General features: G+C 49.0%; 1 protein-coding gene across 1 annotated transcript; it reads left to right on the top strand.

Annotated features, from left to right (window-relative positions):
- The first annotated feature begins 1,874 nt into the window (after nt 1–1,874).
- CREB3L3 (cAMP responsive element binding protein 3 like 3) lies at nt 1,875–18,059 on the top strand. Its single transcript, XM_044419082.1, has 10 exons — nt 1,875–1,953; nt 7,861–7,985; nt 8,358–8,661; nt 10,202–10,320; nt 10,844–10,978; nt 11,770–11,876; nt 12,771–12,839; nt 13,475–13,559; nt 15,577–15,673; nt 16,768–18,059. The coding sequence occupies exons 2-10, from the start codon at nt 7,863–7,865 to the stop codon at nt 17,127–17,129; spliced, it is 1,401 nt and encodes a 466-aa protein (XP_044275017.1). The 5' UTR covers nt 1,875–1,953; nt 7,861–7,862; the 3' UTR covers nt 17,130–18,059.
- The last annotated feature ends 629 nt before the right edge of the window (nt 18,060–18,688 follow it).

Below are 18,688 nucleotides of genomic sequence, written 5' to 3'. Positions count from 1 at the left end.
TGATATTGCATTAGGATCATGACTTCTTTTTCTGACAGGTTCTTAATTTTAACAACAGCATGACAGGAAGGCACATAAATTTTAGTAAGAATGTCCTAACCTTTGTGAATTTCTTCATACGCTGAAAGAATGTGTAAAAAATGAGTGTGGTTGAAAGACTGACAGAGAGATTCATCCATCAGGCCAAAGGATGGTGATGGAGAAACCGCAGATAGTCTGCTTGGTGGCAGGGCCAAGCATTATTGGAGATACTTATCCAAAGTGTTTATGACTGACAAGGCCAACATCAAGGACAGGAACAGGTGGCTGTCTGCCAGGGCTCTTCATTGGGGCCCACTGCCAACAGCCCCTGGAGTGGTGGCAATGTCCCTGTGACCTCACGGGCCTGTGACTCAACGGACGTCAACCTGCAGAAGGGCCTTCAATGTAGCCCGCTTCCTTTGAAGTCCTTGCAGGCACCAACACCTCAGGTGCCATTTTCCCCCTGATATTTTGTTTTAATGCAGTGTTTTGTTCTTTTTATAGTTCACTGCTCTGGAAGCTGTTCAGATGCAGAATGATGTCTAGGTATTGCTCATAAATAGGCAAAGCTGTGCATGAATATAATCTCCTATCCCTTGCTTCAGCCCATGATGGGTGACCATGGTGGTAAGAAGGCAGGCTTGCCTGAGAAGGGGCCCCACTGAGGGTGTCCTGCGCAGGAGCTCTCCAGAACCTGAAGCCAGCATTGTGTGCTAAGCCAAGTCAGGAGAAGCCAATGGGCCAGGGAAGGCTGGGTGGCCAGGAACACCACGTTGCCGACAAATGGCAATACTGACCCTTTCCCCACTTCACATCTCTTGTGCAGACTCGACTAGCTTCCTGGAAGGGCCACCAGCTTCCTGCTCAAGCTCCTGACAACACTGTACAGCTGGGCTGGCCCTGCTTTTACGCAAAGTGAGATGGCAGGAAATGGGGGAGCAGGAGGTGGTGCTGAGGACTGGGGGTTTTGCTGCGTGCGCCAAGCAGCTGCTCCTGCCCCTTGAGTGAGCCTGCTGCATTGGCTGTGGCGAAAGATTATATTGCGGTAGTTACACAGAGAATATCTTGGCAAAGGGCGCTAAGTGCCAAAAGGATCCAGGGCTCTGGCCTACAGGAAAGGATATTTGCACATGCCCTGAAGCCTCTCTCCCCCTCACTCTCACTCTGTGCCTGTGTCTCCTGACAACCTTCCTATTTGCAAATAAGGATGTAGGGACAGGGGAGAGGAGGGCTGTTGGACTCCAGAAAAAAAAACCTCAGGCAGAAAGATTGAAGGGGCCAGCAGGAGGGGAAGCACGTCTGGGCCAAAAGCCAGCTACTCCCAGGCAGGGGTGCCAGGTGCTCCCATACTCTCATTTTATCAAGCGCCTCTGCTTAGCAGCATGGCAGGTTGGGCAGCTTCCCCGAGGCGACTGTTGGGCTTCACCACTGAGCTGTTTCTGTCTCAGCTTTTGGAAACACTGTGGCCAAGTAATGATTCCTGTGCCTTAGTGAACACTATGCAATTAATCAAGGGCTTCTTGTGTTGTGCGTGTGTATTGTATGAGAAGGAAGCAAAGTAGGCAAGAGTTCACTGTGCTGCAGCCAGAGAGGACTTTGCACCTGTGGACTCAGCACCCACCTCACATCAGAAAGGAGTGGGTGGGCAGGCAGTTATTTAGATAATGGTTACCCAATTTCTCCCAGTAATGACTGCCTCTCCATCCTCCTTGCCCCGCTGGAGAACTGGAGGAAGGGAGGGATTTAGAGGGCTATTTTTGCTCTGTCAGGGTTTAAAAGTTGCCACATAGCAGAAAGGCATTTCTACTGCACGGAGGTGTTTATGACAGAAGGGAAAGAAAGTGTCCCCCTCCCAACACGCCCTACCACAAAGGATCGCTTGGAGCTGAAGACCAGTTGGAACGGAGGGCTACACTGCTAGTGTGCACTGGGGTGAGTGAGCTGGTGATTGTTCTTCTCCTCCCCCTGTCTCTCTCCTTTACTTCAGCCCCATGCGCATCAAGCAAGCAAGCAAGCAAGCAAGCAAGCAAGCAAGCAAGCAAGCAAGCAAGCAGGGGGAGTGCTTGGCACAGAAAAGATCTGGGGCTCCCAGACAGAAAAAGGACACACATTTGCATATGTTAATACTGTCTGCTCTGTGCTTGTTTGTCTTCAAAGGTCCTTGTCTCCAGAGGACCCCTATTTGTAAAAAGGGATGAATGTATGAGGGAGAGGAGGGTATTTGACTTCAGAAAAAAAGCTCAGGCAGCTGGCAGAGAAGTATATAAGGGCAAGAAGCTGGTTAATCAGGGGTGGGGGAGAATTAGATGCAACTGAGATCTCTGGGTGCTTTTATTTCAGCAAGTGCACATAGACAACAGAGTGGGGCCCCAGGGATTTGGGGGTCTGGGGTGCAGAGGGATACGCCTACTAATCAGAGAATTCTTGAACAAGCCAACAAACCATTTAGCGCTCGGGAAATCTCATTTGGATTAGATGTGCTAAGTGTGTGGCTGTGTGTGTGCACTTCAATTATATTTCTCAGAGCCTAGAATGTCTTTCAGAGCAGCTGTCAGATATGAAATTTTTCACTTCATGCATTGGTGTGACTGGAAAAAGGTTGGAACAAGGGTTGGAAAATGGAATAATATGCATTTAATGCCAAGAACTGATGACACTATCATTACTGACCTTCCTGAAATAAAATAATTTCAAAGCTGCTTTACAGAAATCACACTCAGAAACATGAAATAAGCATTACAAATGTGGGCAGGTATGTCTGCATGTTCATGGCATGATCAATGTTTGTGACAATTTCTTTTGAGGGAGGTGGAAGCAAGAGTAGACCATTCTGATTTGAGGAGCATGCCGTTTCAGTAGTGATTTGAGCATGTTCAGAGTGCATTCTCAGTTGGGTTCAGGCAACATGGTAACCCAAAGTCAAGAATTGAGTGTAGGTTGTTGAACTATGAATTATATTGTTGTCCGAATCTAGCTGCACTATCATAACAAGCCATGGCTTGTTGAACATGAATAAGAACCCGGGATTTGTTGTTGGATGGTGAACTGAGAATTCTCCATGCTTGTTGGCAGGTTATAATGACTTGGTTGAGACAACATGGTAACCCAAACTCAAGAGCTCAGAATGAGTTGATTGTGGGTTGTCACTGAAATCTGGGTAATCTGAATGCAGCCACACTAACTAGTCATGGCAAGTTAACTGAAGACAAACCATGAAGAGAACCCATGGCTTGTTGCAGGGTTGCAGACTGTGGCTTATTCACCAAAGTGTGTTACTTTGGCTGGGTTCAGACCACATGTTAAGGACAACCATCCCTCAGCCCATACGTGAGTTTTATCTTATATTCTGGACCCAGTCAAAGAGTCATACAAGGTGTATCTACAGGATAAAACTGCGACCTGATGGAGCACAATATACATGACAATGCACCTTAGCTGCCTCAAAAGTGCAATTGCAATAGCTGCCTGGCATTGTGGGAGAACCCTGGGCCATGTAGCCCATTTTTGTCTGAAGCAGCAATGGTCAGCATTCCCCAGGGTTTTGGAGAAGGGTCAACCAGGCCCCACCAGGAGATGCCAGCGATTAAACTGGCATGGGGGGTGGTCTGCATATAAAGTCTGACCCCTGCCTCTGAGCTTGTGGCTCTTCTACAAGTAAAGTTTAGGTTGCAGTCCTCATGGTTTTGAAGGAAGTTCATCTAAGTAGGAAAATAGAAGGTTGCCTTGTACTGTGTCAGAGCCTTGGTCCATAAGCACCTCTTCTGGGTTTCAGAGAGGGGTCTTTTCTCACTGCTCTACCTGGAGGTGGTGGGGGTGAAACTTTGTGGGACTTGTGCATTCAAAGCAGGGACTTCTCTGCTGATCTCAGGTGTCTGGGATACATCGTGTCTGGGATACATCGCTCACATTTGTTGAATTTGCTTATCTGTGATCATTATTGGTATATATTATATGTGTGTGTGTGTGTGTGTGTGTGGAGAAAGAGAAAGAGAGACAGATAGACAGACACAGACAGAGAGTGTTTTTTATTTGTTTACACTGAGGCCTTTGGTCAATCCAAATGCATAAACTGAACATTTTGGCAGCCCTTTCCTTCTAATCTGTTCAGTATTTCAAAATGTAAGACCTTCTCCCACTGAAAAAAGCACAATATAAATCTTTATAAACAAATTTATAAAGCTTATAAACAAGAGGGAGTTGCTTAAAAGGTGCTTCCAGTGGCAATCTTCTACCCACTTACTCAGGAGGAATTCCACAGAACACAGTTGGGCTTCTGAGTAGAAGTGGGGTTGGGCAGCATGTATTTCAGCTGTGATCCTGTACCTGCATTCAGCTCCATGGAGCTCAATGAATCTTAGTTCTGAGTAGATCGCACTGTAGGACTGCATTGCAAGTGTTGACCAGGATGGGAGTTATAAGTCTCAGTTGTGCAACAAAAAGGATATGTGTATAAAGAAAGGTAATAAAGGGAGAGAAACCAGGATCGTGTATCCTACTCATGATGTGTTCACTCTCGTACATAACAAACTAATAGGTACCAAAAAGGATTATCGCTAATGGTGGTTCGTCCTTTTTTGGCTGAAAATTGGTAAACAAAGGAAGAAGGAATATTAATTATGTAGTGTCTTGTGGGGAAGTGAAAAGAAAGAGAAGAAAACTGATAGGAATAGGGATAAAAACATTCCAAGCAAAGGCAGACCTTTTGCCAACTGATAAGGATGTCAAGAAGACAAGACAGTGACTGGGTTTGGGCAACACGATAACCCCTACGGAAGGGATGGCTATAAGCTGAGTGTGGGTTCCTGCTGAAAGGTGGAGTTGTCTGCTCTTGAACCCACCAAGATCTGTTAACCGCAAGCATCCCAAAATTCACAGTCCAGAACAAACCACAGGTTCTCTTCATAGGTCATGTATGGGTAATGCAGCATGCCTTCGTTAGAACAGCTGGGTTCAGACAATGAGATAATCCACCTTTCCACAACAACCCATGGTTCAACGCCGCTCGCATTCAAGCCATGCTAACCCTCTGAGGGTGCTTTATTGTGCTGTCTGTCTTGTGGTTGTGACTTTGCAGTGAAGAAAATGTCTGTGCGGCTGATAAACACTTTATTGTTGTTTAGCAAAGTTGTGTCCAACCTATCGCGACCCCATTGGCAACATTCCTCCAGGCCTTCCTGTCCTCCACCATCTCCCAGAGTCCACTTAAGCTCACACCGACTGCTTCAGTGACTCCATCCAGCCACCTCATCCTCTGCCATCCCCTTCTTCTTTTGCTGACAATTTTTCCCAGCATTTCAATTGTTCCCAGCATTGTCCCCTTCATGGATCACTGCCTTTTTGTGGTGAAGGGGCTTGTGTAGTGCAAAGAAGCTATGAGCTACGCTGTGCAGGAGCACCCAAGATGGGCAGGCCATAGCAGAGGGCTCTGATAAAAGGTGATCTACCGGAGAAGGAAATGGCAACCCACTCCAGTATCCTTGCCACAAAAATCCCATGGACAAAATCATAAATATAAACATTTTAACATGCTGATTCTTTAAAAAAATAATTTATCAAACCATTGCTTGCTGTGGGGCTGGGTTGTGGTTGGCAGCTATAAAAAGGAGAAGCTAGAAAAGAAAAAGGAGGAGGGAGAATGGCAGCATGATGCCAAAACAGGCAAACCTGCCAGGCTTTTGTGGCTATTCCTCTGTGATGAGACATGTGGGGCCACTGCCCTGGTCATTGCTGGAGTGTTGCAAACATTTCTTTGGATGGCTTTGAGGGGCCTGTTTCTTTAACCTCTGGGAACTGTTGCAGATGCATTGCATTCCAGCAGCTCCTGCTAGAATAAGCCAACCCTGAAGCTCCCATACAGCTCTCCACAGGCTTGTCAGCTCTACAAGGATTCCTGTACTGCATTGCATGTGTGGTGGTGAAGCCTCATAACCAGTGGGTGATGTGACGGCACAGAATGTTCATGAACATTTCAACTGCTCACTGAACAGAGGTGCTTGGAAAGAAGATGGAGTCGGCCTTTTGGCTAGGGTAGCAGCGTCCCTAACATTTGGGGGAGGGCTGAGATTCCATGTGTTAGGGAATCTAAGTAAAGGGTTGGGGAGTTCAGGGGCAAAGACTAGGTTCAGATAGGATGGTTTTCCAAAATAAAACCATGGTGATTAACCCACAGTTCACAACCCACCAGTAAATGGTGGGTTCTTTTCATGGGTTGCTTGTGGTTAACATGGCTGGGTTCAAACGTGACAAGCCACATTTCAACAACAAGCCATGGTTCAATGATGACCCACATTCAACTCATATTCAACTGCAGAGTTAGGTTATTATGTTGTCTGAACTGACAAAGAACAAATGTGGAACAGGTACATGGGGGAAGAGAAGAAAATTAGAGAAAGAGGAAGGGAAACTGGGAAATAATTTCATCAATTGAGTTGAATTACCTAGTTATTTTTCATGTTTTGGCTGTGGACTGCTAGTTCTGCCAGAAAGCTGTGTGAAATGTATCCAGATTTTGCAGGGATGACATCCCCCACGCAAGGGAACAAATGTACCAACTCTTCCATCTGGACTGGCATAGCTGTCACAAATAAAACCAGACAAATGAAGGGCCTGCACGCGTCCTCCATTTGAGCTGAGACCTGCTGGGGTTGGATCTGGTACCAGTGACTTGCATCTCCTGTAAGTGTGAGCCACGCATGCATTGAGCTAGGGTCAAGCAGTGTTCAGGAAGAGAAAGAGGACCAGCTTGGTACCAAGGTGGGTCAGTGTCATTATTTCACAGATGGTGCTGAATTCCACTTGGTAATTTGGTAGGTGGGTGGCACTTAACATTGACAATCTGGTGGTGCAATGATGCATAACCAGACCTAGAACTCCTGGGACCCTGTGAGTTTTGGTAGGGGCCCATATGCTGTCTTGATGTTGCAGGACTATGTTGTTAAGGAAGCCTTCCAGAGCTGGAATCCAAAGGCTGTAGGCAGAGCAGCTTGTCTGCATGCAAAAGATCCAGCTTCAATCTCCAGCATTCCCAAATGGGGCTGCGAGGAAAAGAACCCTGGACAGTCGCTGTCTGTCAGATAAGATTGGACTAGGTGGACCAAGCCCCTGACTCAATATAAAGCAACTTCCTGTGTCCTTACTTAAATCGTCCCATTATTCAGAAGCATGAGGACTGGAATCTTAACTATTTGTAGGGGAAGGACCAGAGGCTCAGTCGCTGAGCACATACTTTACGCGCAGAAAGCCAACTGCTTAATTCTTGGTATCTGCAAGTAGGGCTGGGAAAGGCCTCTGTCTAAGGCCCCAGAGACCTCTGCCAGTTAGTGCAGTCCACAATGGCCATGCTGACTGGGGATGATGGGAACTGAAGTCCAGAATGTCCTGGATGTGTGTGTCAGGTTCAGGAAGGCTGGTGTACTATAGATATTCTTGGATCAGATGGGCAACATCTTGCCAGTGGGCATCCCAGAATCAGGACACGCTTCTGCCCTCATTTCCTAGGACAAGTGCAGGTGGCGCTAGCAACTGTTAGTAGCCTTCAGCTCCGTGGCTTTTCCCAAGCCCTGTTGAAGCTATCCAAATGGCTGACTGTCGCTACATCTTGCTGAAGTGATTTCCACAGATTAATTGTGCCTTGTGCAAAAAGGCACAATTTCTTCCATTGGTCTGTCCTGAATCTCCCCCGGGGCAAAAGAGAGAGCAGCATCTCCATCTCTGCTGGTGTCAGCATCCCTGCTGCAAGAAGAAGCACCCTGGCAGTCGATCTAGCAGTGCTGCAGAAAAGCACTGCGAAGACATCCTGCCATAGCTGGACCCTTTCACCAGGCTACTCATCTCTTACAGGTATGACCTCTGCTGACCTTGACAGCATGGAACTTCTGGACCTCTTGTTTGACCAGCAGGACGGTGTCCTTCGCAATGTGGAGTTTGGACCCTCCGTGGCAAATTGGCTGGAACCGGAAGACAGTGTGAGGCATCGTGTCTGTCGGGAGATGAGGGGAGGAGGGGGAGAGGAGGAGCAGGAGGCATTGGCTTTTGGTGGGATGGAATAGGGTGGGAGTGCCAAGATTTTCTGCAGAAGCAAGAATAGTTTTCCTTGCACCCCGAGAGCAAGGTGAATTTAAAGCAGAGATGGGCAAAGGCGTGGTACTAGGTACCAAAAGGGTTTAGGACTCAGGGCCAAAAAGCGGCAGCACATATTTGCATATGCTCCACATTTGCTTGCTTGTGTGCATAAGAATGTAAGAAAAGCCATGCCAGATCAGACCGAGGGCCCATCCAGTCCAGAATGTCACTTGCTTGCTCTGCTTTTACATGTGTCTTTTTTCTGTATTTTATAGCACTTGCTCAGTACCAAAGAGAACGAGGATTTCATCAGCTCCATCCTGGGTTCTTCAGATGCTGTCCTTGACTCCCCAGCCTGGTCTCCGGCTGCCAGTGACAGTGGAATATCCGAGGACCGAAATTCTGACCAGCTGGACAGCCCTCCGCACTATGTGCCGACGGGCAGCCCGGAAGCCTACTCAGACGGTGGCTCACACAGCGATCTGGCTTATCCCCCGTGCCAGGACTCCTGCCAAGCCATGCCTGTTTTGAAGGCACCCGCTGCCGAACTGAGGGAGGCCGAGGTGGCTATAGACTTCCGTAAGTTCTCTGTCTCTGCCTCACTGCAGGAGAAACCAGATTTACAAAGGACAATGATAAATGAAGCAGGGCAGTTCCAGGCACTCCAAAGATCCAGGGCTCATGCTCTCCTCTCTGGGAGGAAAAAAAGCATGCATTTCCACCTGATAATTTGCAAATGCCTGAAGCCTGTGTCTCTGTGTATGATTAACCCTGCCCGCTGGGACATCTGCTGCTGTCACATGGGAAGGACAAGCGAGAGAAGGGCATTTGATGAAATACAACCCCAAAAGTCAGATCAGTCCAAGGAAGGGAGCAATGGGAGGGGCAGTAAATATGAGCCAAAAGGTAGCTCGAGGGTTAGCAGGGCAGATGGCCTCCCAGAGACTTGGGCTGCAAAGGGCACTGAAGCAGAGTGTTTTGGGCACAGTTCAGCCCTGTTGGAAGGGCTTGTGTCATCAAGCTGCACTAAGTGCTGCGTGCCAGCCCTGCAAGAAAAGGTCTGGGTAGGCCGCTAGTTCAGGGACTGGCTCTCTCTGTGACAGTTCTGCATTTCCGGGGTGCCTCCCTCGGGAAGCTTGCCTGGCTCCAACATGGCCACCTTTTGGGCAAAGGGGCATTTACTTTCCTGGGCATTTGTACTCTGCACTGAATCAAATGCTACAGGCTGTAGCTTTGGTTCGATGATGCTCACCCTAGGCTGGAAGGGACAAAGGAGAGATTTGTGTATTGTGGCACTTTTTGTGTGGTGTTCTCACTCTGACAATGTTGTTAGGCTGCTTATTTTCATGTCTGTTTCTGTGCTGTTTATACTTTGCATTTGGTTTTGGGTTTTTTGTTATATTAATTGTAAATTTCTCTGTTTAAGTCACTTCTAGACTGTTTTTTGCAGTGTGAAGTGAGATAAACTATTATTGTTGTTGCTATTACCCTCTGTAAGCTGCCCAGAGAATTTTTTAGTAATTGGGATGACATTAAAAAACCTTAAATAAAAATAAATAAAATATTATTATTAACTGGATTTTCTCAGATAGCCTTCTCCAACCTGGTACCTACTGGATATATTGAACTACAAAGCCTGGCAAACACAGGAGGCAATGGGACTTGCAATCTACCTTTGGTGTAGCTCATACACTGCAAGCTTGGCGGTTCCTGGTTCAGTCCCTGGTGACTCTAGTTAAAAGGATTTAGTAGTGGGTGGCAGAGAAAACAGACTAATCCCTTCAACTGTCAGTCAGAATAGAGAACACTGAGCAAGATGGAGCAAAGATTTGACACGGTATAAGGGGAATTCCTATTTAAATTCCTCTAGTCAGAATGTTGAGGACTGGCAAGTTTCATATGAAGGGAACAACCAGATCCAACTGGTAGAATACATGGGTTGCCTGCAGAAAGTCCAAGCTTCAGTCCTGAGCAAGCTCCAGTGAGAAGAGTCTGGTAGCAATAATCCAGCATGCCCAGAAGGTCATTCCCAAGCTCCCAGCCTGCATGTTTGAATGTGCTTGCAGCTCTGAGGGCTTTGGGCCCTGCCCAGCAATTTTCCTCTCTCCTATCTTTGCAGATATGTGGGATTCAGAATTTTACTCTGAGGAGGGGCAACAGTTAGCCACCAGCCATGTGGCTTCACCCTCCTGCACTCTGACAATAAAGGACCTTCTTCTGTCTAACAACAGTGAGATGGTAAGCATATCCATATAATGAAAGAGTCTTTCAGGCTCTGGGAACCTCTGTTGTTTCTTGGGCTCCCCCTGAAGGAATGCAGGGCACACCTCTCCCCCAGGGATGCCAATCCCCTTTCAGCCTGAAAGCCAGCCTCCCATTTGGAGACACCCAAGTGCCCGCTTCCCACGGCACATGGTGCAAAAGGGCAGGGCCAAAACATCCTGAGAGCCAGCATGCCATGGCCAGAGGCTCTTGCCACCTGCACTGAGCTTTAGGAGAAGCAGCTCAGGCTTTGGGAATGGGAAAAGAACTGCCCAAAGCAGGGAAACCACACCATGTTGGTGGTTGGGGAAGTGGAGTGGGGACAGAGGAAGGGGGCATGGCCCTTCGGGGACCCCCAGCAGGCTGGGCTTGCCTGCTTCAGCCCCAGGTTTTTAGGCTTCTGAGAAGCCCTCTGCTGACTTGCTTTGCTGACTTGCAGAAGAGGGGAAGCTGTCCCCTTCCAGGCTAGGAAATGCTCTCCTTGTTTTGTCCGTAGCAGCAGCAGCAGGCCATGAACCCATCCCTGGCCCGGCAAGGTCCTGCGACTTGCCAGGAGCTGATCCTGACAGAGGATGAGAAGAAGCTGCTGGCCAAGGAAGGGGTGGCATTGCCCACCCAACTGCCCCTCACCAAGGTAAGGGGAATGCCGGCTCGTGCTGGACTGAAGGAAGGTGATGGAACCAGTGAGGACGGCTTGGTTCCCTCGAACCTCTCCAAGTGGCTGCTCTTCCCAGAGTGTTTATCTGTAATGCTTTTAGACCACTTTGGACCCCATCCTGTGCCATCCCAGTATGACCAGGGTTCCCAAGGATCGGCTGGACCTTGGAGCAATCCATTGAGATTGGAACTGGGAATTGGATCTCAGGTGTCCCTCCCTGTGCCCTCACAGCCAGTGCGGAAGGAAGGAGACACAGCTCAAAGTCTCCAGACACTCCCCAGTGAAGCTGGTCTCACAGCTGGGGAGCTTCAGGCCTGGTGCCATCCCAACAACACAACGCCAACAACATGATGACTCACAGTCAGGGGTTGGGTATGGGTTCCATGTAGGTTGTTGCTGAACCAGGAGATGTTGCTGAAATCTGGGTTGTTACGTTGTCTGAAATCAGCTGAGATAACAAACTATGGTAAGCTACCCAGAGTCCACAGTCCATAATCCTACAACAATCCATCAGTTCTCTTCATGGGTTGTTCAGGTTTAGCAACCGATGGCTTGTTAGAATTCTGAGTTCAGACATTTCAACAACCCACACTCAATGGCCGAATGTTGTTTGAACCCAGCTAGCTACTCATGCCTTGCAGCTGCTTGGTAATTCTCACAAAAGGGAGGCAGTCTTCCTTTTAAGAAATCCTGGCTGCCAACTTGAGCCTGGTAACGTGAGGACCAGAGCTCAGTGGCTAAGCGGTTTCCTTTGCACCCTCCCCCAGTATGAGGAAAGGATGCTGAAGAAGATCCGCAGGAAGATCCGCAACAAGCAATCCGCACAGGAAAGTCGGAAGAAGAAGAAGGAATATATCGATGGGCTGGAGAGCCGGTAAGCTGTAAGGGCAGGACTGCAGGCCCATGGATCCCTCTGGAGCTCAGAAACAACCTTTCTTCCAGCCACCCGTGATTTGCCCAGTATTTTAAAGTTTAAATATTTTAATTATGTTTTTATTGCTGTTGTGGGATGATGATGATCTTATTCTGTTATAGTTATTGTAAGCTGTCCGGAGACATGCAGTAATTGGATGGGTTAGAAATACCCAAATAACAAACAAACCCTGTTTTGTCCGGGGTGCTGGGCCACAATTATTGACCAAGTCCTCTGAGAGTGGGAAAGGCCCAGTCCACATGCCTTTTTGAAACCCTCCCAGTATATTAAAGAATGAAGTGTAAAAATAGGATTACAGAAATTATTATATTTTACATGTTTGCATTTAACTAATGCTTTCAGCACAAAAAGATACAGTGCAATAATTTATTGGGCCAGCAACTCTCCTTCCCATTATAGGACCAGTTCACAGGGCCTTCAAAACCTTTCTTCTGAAGATGTTCTCTGCACTGAAAGTCACCTTCCTGCCCCTGTCGGCCCACAAGGCAGCAGAGAGAGCTTTATGGAGGGACAGATGCATGTTGGGGTTGGTTCTTGGGTGACTGTGATCCGGTCACTGCCTCTCAGGCTGAACTACCTCACAGGGCTGTTGTGGGGAGGATAGAAAAGGAGAAGAGGACTGCTCAAGTCACCTTACATTCCTTGCATGAGGAGAAATATAAATGCAACACTATAAAATAATGAGAGCAACAACAATAAAAATATTAATGTATTGAGCTTCAAGAGTTCAGCTCTTTTGCTAATTTTGTCAGTGGGCGGAACTTAAAAGGCTGAGCTGGTTGCATGTGATGTGGTCCTGCCCCTCTTGATCTTCTGTTGGTTTTGTGTCTTTAGGATGTCTGCCTGCACAGCCCAGAACCAAGAGTTGCAAAGGAAAGTGGTTCACCTGGAGAAGCAGAACTTGTAAGTCATGGCCTGCTTGCAGATTTTTTGTTTTGTTTTGGCAAGCAAGTTGGTTGGGGAGGCACTGCAGGGGCAAAAGGCCTCTGGGCCCAAGCCCTTCAGTCAGCAAGAACTGGACATTGAAATGGAAATGCTGCAAGTGAGTGGAAAGTGATACATTTTGGGACCAAAAAGCGAAATAAAGCCCAGCCTCCCAAATATGCTGATGGGATCGGAGCCAAGATAGCTGGCTGAGGAAAAGATCTGGGAGCTGCAATGGACAGCTCATCATTCTCTTTCATGGCTGCTGTGGAAGAGGCAAGTTCTGAGTTGAAGTTCACTAGAAAAAAATGGGAAATGAGAACAGTAGGAGCCCACTGCTCTTACGAAAATCTATCATGGAACCACCACTTGGAATGGTGTGTGCAGCAGGGGTTACCACACCTAAAATAGGTGATTGTGGAGCAGGAAAAGTGCTGAGAAAGACCACTCAAATGTTGGAGCGACTCTGCTGTGAGAAAAGGTGACACTTTCCAGCATGGTTAGCTTAGACATGTGAGAGGTGCACAGAATTGTGTCTGGAGTGCAGAAAGCAGAGGGGGATACATTATCCTTCCTCTGGTGACAGGAAGACCTAGAGCTCTGCTTGTTTTCAGGTCGCTCCTGCAGCAGCTGAAGAAGCTTCAGGCCTTGGTGTTGCAGTCCAGCAGCAAGGCAGCACAAACTGGCACGTGTGTTGCGGTATGTCAGGGGAGTGGGGGACAGGAAGGGGAGACGCCATCTTCTCCAGCCAACTCTCTTTTCATGGCAGATTTCAGATGAGAAAGGGTGCAATGCAAATTAGATCCTGCAAACCCAGTGTCTTGTCTGGGGTGGGGGGGGGGAGTTACATACCCCAAGGAGGCACGGGTGAGGTCAATGGTGTTGCACAAGCACGCACACACACCCCATCTCCCAGGGAACAGCATTCAGACGCAGCCATCCCTGTGCGGCGTTCTAGCTGTCATTCGTTTATTTAGGGTGCAGCTTGTGGAGAAGGAAACATTTTTTCTCCTTCTCCGGTAAGACGAAACCCCAAAGACCTCATCCCATGAAGCTGATTGGTGGGGGGTTTAGAACAGATCAAAGGAAGTACTTCACATGGTGTGTGAGACACAATGGGATTCACTGGCAAGTAGTGGAGGCTTCAAGGAGGACTGGACAAATGCAGTAAGAGAAAGCCATAAATGCCTGTTAGGAATCACTCTGTCCTTCGAGTAGGATGCCTGCGTGCAGCAGTGGCTTAGGAGCTCTTGCACTGATCTTGCTGAAGGGATCCTGTGGGCAGCCGGTTTGCCACTGCGAGTCCAGCGCTGGACCTTGGCTCTGACTCAGCAGGGCTTGTTTCCCCACTCAGAGCGTTTAAACAGAAATAAGTACCCAGCCGGCATAAAAATGTCCTACCACACCCAGCAGCCCCCAACACACCAATCAGCACAGGGCTATAGGATGTTTTCCCTGTCTACACCTGCACAGGATTGAGTCCTCGCAGTATTTTTATTCTGCTTCCCAGCCACCCCCTCAAAAAAAACCCTCTTCCAGAACACCTTAGAGTGGGTCAATGAAAGCCACCCTCCCTGCCTGCAGGTTTGCAGTCTTAAGATGCTGGTGGACAGAGGAGCCAAGGAAAATGGGGTGGGGGAGGAGGAGAAGCCCACCTTCAGCAGGGCTGGTGGAATGGCCCTGCTTCCCCATTCATTTCTCGGGGGTGGGATGTCTTGCCAAACCAACCGAGGCTGGTTCCAAGGGTGGGAGTAGGCCCCAAAAGGCTCTGCATGTTCCCCTCATAATAAACTTACCAGTCCTCAACATTCTGACTTTGTTGTTGTTGTTGTTAGTCATGAGGTCATGTTCGACCCATCGCGACCCCATGGACAACACTCCTCCAGGCCTTCCTGTCATCCACCATCCCCTGGAGTCCACCTAAGCTCACCCCAACTGCCTCAGTGGCTCCATCCAGCCACCTCATCCTCTGCCATCCCCTCCTTTTGCCATCTATTGTTCCCAGCATTAGGCTCTTCTCCAGGGAGTCCTTCCTTCTCATTAGGTGGCCAAAGTGTTTCAGTTTCACCTTCCGGGTCTGGCCTTTAAAGAGCAGTCAGGGTTGATCTCCTCTAGGACTGACTGGTTGATCGCCTTGTGGTCCAAGGGACTCGCAGGCATCTCCTCCAGCAACATGCTGACTACAGGAACTTAAGGAAGGAACTTAAATAGGGCCCAGGCCTGCCCCCAATTTGCACATGCCCTGAAGTCTCTCTCTTTCTCTGTGTGTCTCTCTGTCTGATCTTGTCTCCTCCTGATCTTGTCAGTATTTGTAAAAAGGGATGGATGGAAAGGGGAGAGGAGGGCATCTGATTTCTGGGTGTGGGGCGGGGGGAGCCTCACGTAGAAAGATTGGAGAGGGGGCAGCAGGAGGGGAAGCACTGTGGGCCAAAAGCCAGCCAGTCTAGGAGGGGCAGACGCTACAGAGATGTCTAGATACCTTGACTTCACTCAGTCGTCCCCCGCCCCCCCCCGCCGTGGGATGGCCACTAATTCTGCCTGAAGCCAGCCCTTGTGTGCTCTCTGCCTTCTCCTGCTCCAGCAGGGGCAGTAGTGATTGAAGAACACTCTTCCTACTCTCCCAGAGATTTGTCTAAGCCCAGCTTCCGGTCAGCCTTCAGCTTGGGCCGCTGGACACAAGGGAAATGCCCGATTCCATTTCTTCCCTGCTGTGCAGGTCCTGCTGCTCTCCTTTGCACTGATCATCTTCCCTACCATCAGCCCTTTTGCCCACGACAAAGCGAAGATGGAAAGTGACTTTGCACCTGTGAGGGGTAAGCAAGCGCACCGACCGATGTGCAGGCAGAGCAGGCACCAAGTGGCTTTGGTGTGCCTTGGGTATACTTGGGTGCACCTCCTGAAAAACTGTTGTTATTGGAGTTTTTCTGTCCCATCCTATGCATATGTCTCAGGACAGTGACACAAAACTGTATAGGGACAGCAAACAAAAATATAATAGAAATATCCCACAGATATCCAAAATAGCCAGCTATCTTGCAGAAAAAGCTGGTCATTGACCACGCTGAACAGTCAGTGCCCCAAATATATCATCTCATGGCTGCCAAGGTCCTGCTGCACTCCTGGAGGATGAAGGTCCTTTTGGAGGAGGGCCCGGTGACTTCACAGGTCTCCACAATACTGGCTCATGAGCAGAGCCGACAACACAAATGGAACCTCCCACCCTCCAAGCCAGTGGCAGTGCTGGTCTCTGTTTGTTAGAGTTATAGCCCACCCTTTTCTTATGAAGAGCTCCAAGTAGCTTCCATCATTCTCCTCCTGTTCACAACCTTATCACCACAACAGGCACCCTGATGGGCTGAGAGTCTGTGACAGGCTCAAAGTCACCTGGTCGGCTCCATGCCTGAGAGGGGACCAGAACCCGGATTGCCTGAGTTCCAGACCTGTGCTCTTCACCAGTGCGCCACGCTGGTTTCACCCTCCAAGGGCTGGACATGAAGCGGGATCACTGTCCCTGCCCAGTGACTTTTGCCCAACCCCACTAAATCAAGACAGCCTAGATTCCTAGCACTATGCATTATGGGCAAGTTCAGCTCTTGGACTTCATGTAGGCATGATCAAAGCAGTGCTGGCAACCAGCTTGTGAGAAATCGCAGGTTAGAAAGGTGTTCCCTGAGCAAAGGATGGCCCTTTGAGGCAGAACTTCTTGCTCCAAGCACTTATGAAATCTTTTTCTTGGGTTTTGGCCCTGTCTGCCCAGCAGTGGGATGGGTCCCCAGAGAGCCGCTCTGGAAAGGAGACGGGGTAGGACATCTCTGCTGTGGGTCACATGCAGGATTTCTGGCACTCACAGTGCCAAGCCTGGCCAGCTGCTAATGTTGCCCATGCCTCGTGTGCCCCCGTCCCCCAGTTTTTTCCAGGTCCTTGCACAATGATGCTTCGTCCAGGATTGCCTATTCCCTGGCGAGGGATGCAAAACCCAGGGCTGAGGAAGCAGAGAAGCCCCTGTGGGCTGAATACGCCCATGAGGGGCACGGCGAGCAGGACGAAATGCACGGCAAGCCCACCTCCAGCCACATCTTCCCAGGCCTACGCAAGGGGGGAGAGGCCCTCCTGAGCAATGCCACAGGGGCCTTCCTGGAGGGCGGGGGCCCACTCGCGGAGGGACCTGGAGGCAGCGACCGTGTTGCTGGGCATGGCTTGGGGTCGGTGGCGTGGACAGAGCCTGCGCAGCCCCGCAAGTTGGCCCTGGAGCAGGCCGAAGAGCTGTGACCCCCCCCCCCCCCCGGCTGCCTCTCCACATGGTATACTGAGAACTTAATTGGGGCAGTGCTCTGGATGCCCGGAAGGGCAGGCAGACCGACCAACTGCTGTCCTGCGGAGCAAGGAGGCAGGATACGGATTTGGCTGGAGCACGAAGCCCATACGAGAAGGCATGAAGAGTGCCCTTTCCCCCCTACCTCCGTCAGTGGACTGCCTCAAAAAGAACAGGTGGCCAGATTTGTGTCGCTGGGCTATTTCTCATCTCACCTTTGGTTTTTAAGTAAAAGGGAATTCTCCCACTGTGCCCTCCCCTCCAGTGATGTCACAAGGGCATTGGAAACAAGGTGCCAGCAGTTTAGTACTAGGCATGGGGAGTGGGGGTGGGAAGCATGCCCTCTGACCCTCAGAAATCTAACTGGGGGGCTTTGAAATTCCATCAGGCATTGCTCTCATATTCAAACATATTGTTGCAGCAATGAGAGCTAGAAACTTTAAAAAAATAAAACCCAAATTTTGAAATCATGGCAAGGACACATCCTTGGCTACACTCCTCTTATTGCAGAGTAAGAGTTGAAAAGGTGCCAAAGGGTCATGCATTCCAACATTTGTCAGCTTTGCTTCATGTTTTATACAATGAGCCTGATCTCATGCAGCCCCTGCCCCCACTCCACAGGACCCACAATAGAATCATATAATTAGAGTTGGAAGGGGCCAAGAAGGGCATTAGATCCAACCTCTACTATTGTAGGACACCAGTTCGCACCATCCCACTCAGATGGCTGTCTGGTTTCTTCTTGAATGTCTCCAGGGTGGGAAAGCTCACAAACTCTCTGGGCAACTGGTTCCAGTGCTACATTGCTCTGATCCTGAGGAAGCTTTTCTGATATCCTGTATCTCGGTTGTTGCAATTTGACTTATTCCGTGTCCTACACTCTGGCATCAGCAAGAGATCTCGACCTTCCTCTCTGTGACAGCCTTTGCTGTACTTTTAGAGTGATACGATGTTCCTGCTCAGCCATCTCTTCTCAAGGCTGAACACGCCCAGTTCTCTCCTCACAGGGCAGTGTTTCCAAACCCTGGATCATTTTTGTTGCTTTCCTCTGAATCCTTTTTTTCTTAAAAGGGGCACCAAGATTTTTAAGATTTTTGTCTTAAACCTTGGTGCCCAGAACTGGACCTAGTATTCCAGATGAGGTCTGACTAGTGAGGAGTAAAGGGGAACTACCAGTTCTTGTGATTTGGAAGTGATGTCTGTTAGTGAGTCCCAAAATAACATTTGCCCATTCTTGCAGCTGCATTGCATTGGTGGCTCATATCTAGCTTGTTATCCACAATTAATTCAAGCTCCTATCTTTCAGCTCTGTTGAGCCACATATTCACTAATAGTGCCTGAAAGCTGTTTGAATGTACCCTTCCAGGATTCTCCTCTTCAGCCTCAGCTTCCATGGCATTTCTTGCTTCTGCACTGCTCTTAGCTCTCACAGTCCCACCACTCTGTCTAAAAGCTCATCCTCATTTATTTCCTTGAGGGGGACACCTGCTGCTCCAGTGCTCTCACCTTTTCCTCT

Source organism: Varanus komodoensis, unplaced genomic scaffold (assembly GCF_004798865.1).
Source record: "Varanus komodoensis strain SLA01 unplaced genomic scaffold, ASM479886v1 scaffold99, whole genome shotgun sequence".
In the NCBI taxonomy this organism is placed as follows: Eukaryota; Metazoa; Chordata; class Lepidosauria; order Squamata; family Varanidae; genus Varanus; species Varanus komodoensis.
This window is presented reverse-complemented; position numbering and strand designations above follow the sequence as displayed.

Bases quoted from the DNA above. Each gene is read 5' to 3' on its own strand.
- CREB3L3 (XM_044419082.1), top strand. From the start codon at position 7,863: ATGACCTCTGCTGACCTTGACAGCATGGAACTTCTGGACCTCTTGTTT. The intron at 11,877-12,770 runs GTAAGCTGTAAG...TTGTGTCTTTAG, and splicing joins ATCGATGGGCTGGAGAGCCG to GATGTCTGCCTGCACAGCCC. The intron at 13,560-15,576 runs GTATGTCAGGGG...CCTGCTGTGCAG, and splicing joins AAACTGGCACGTGTGTTGCG to GTCCTGCTGCTCTCCTTTGC.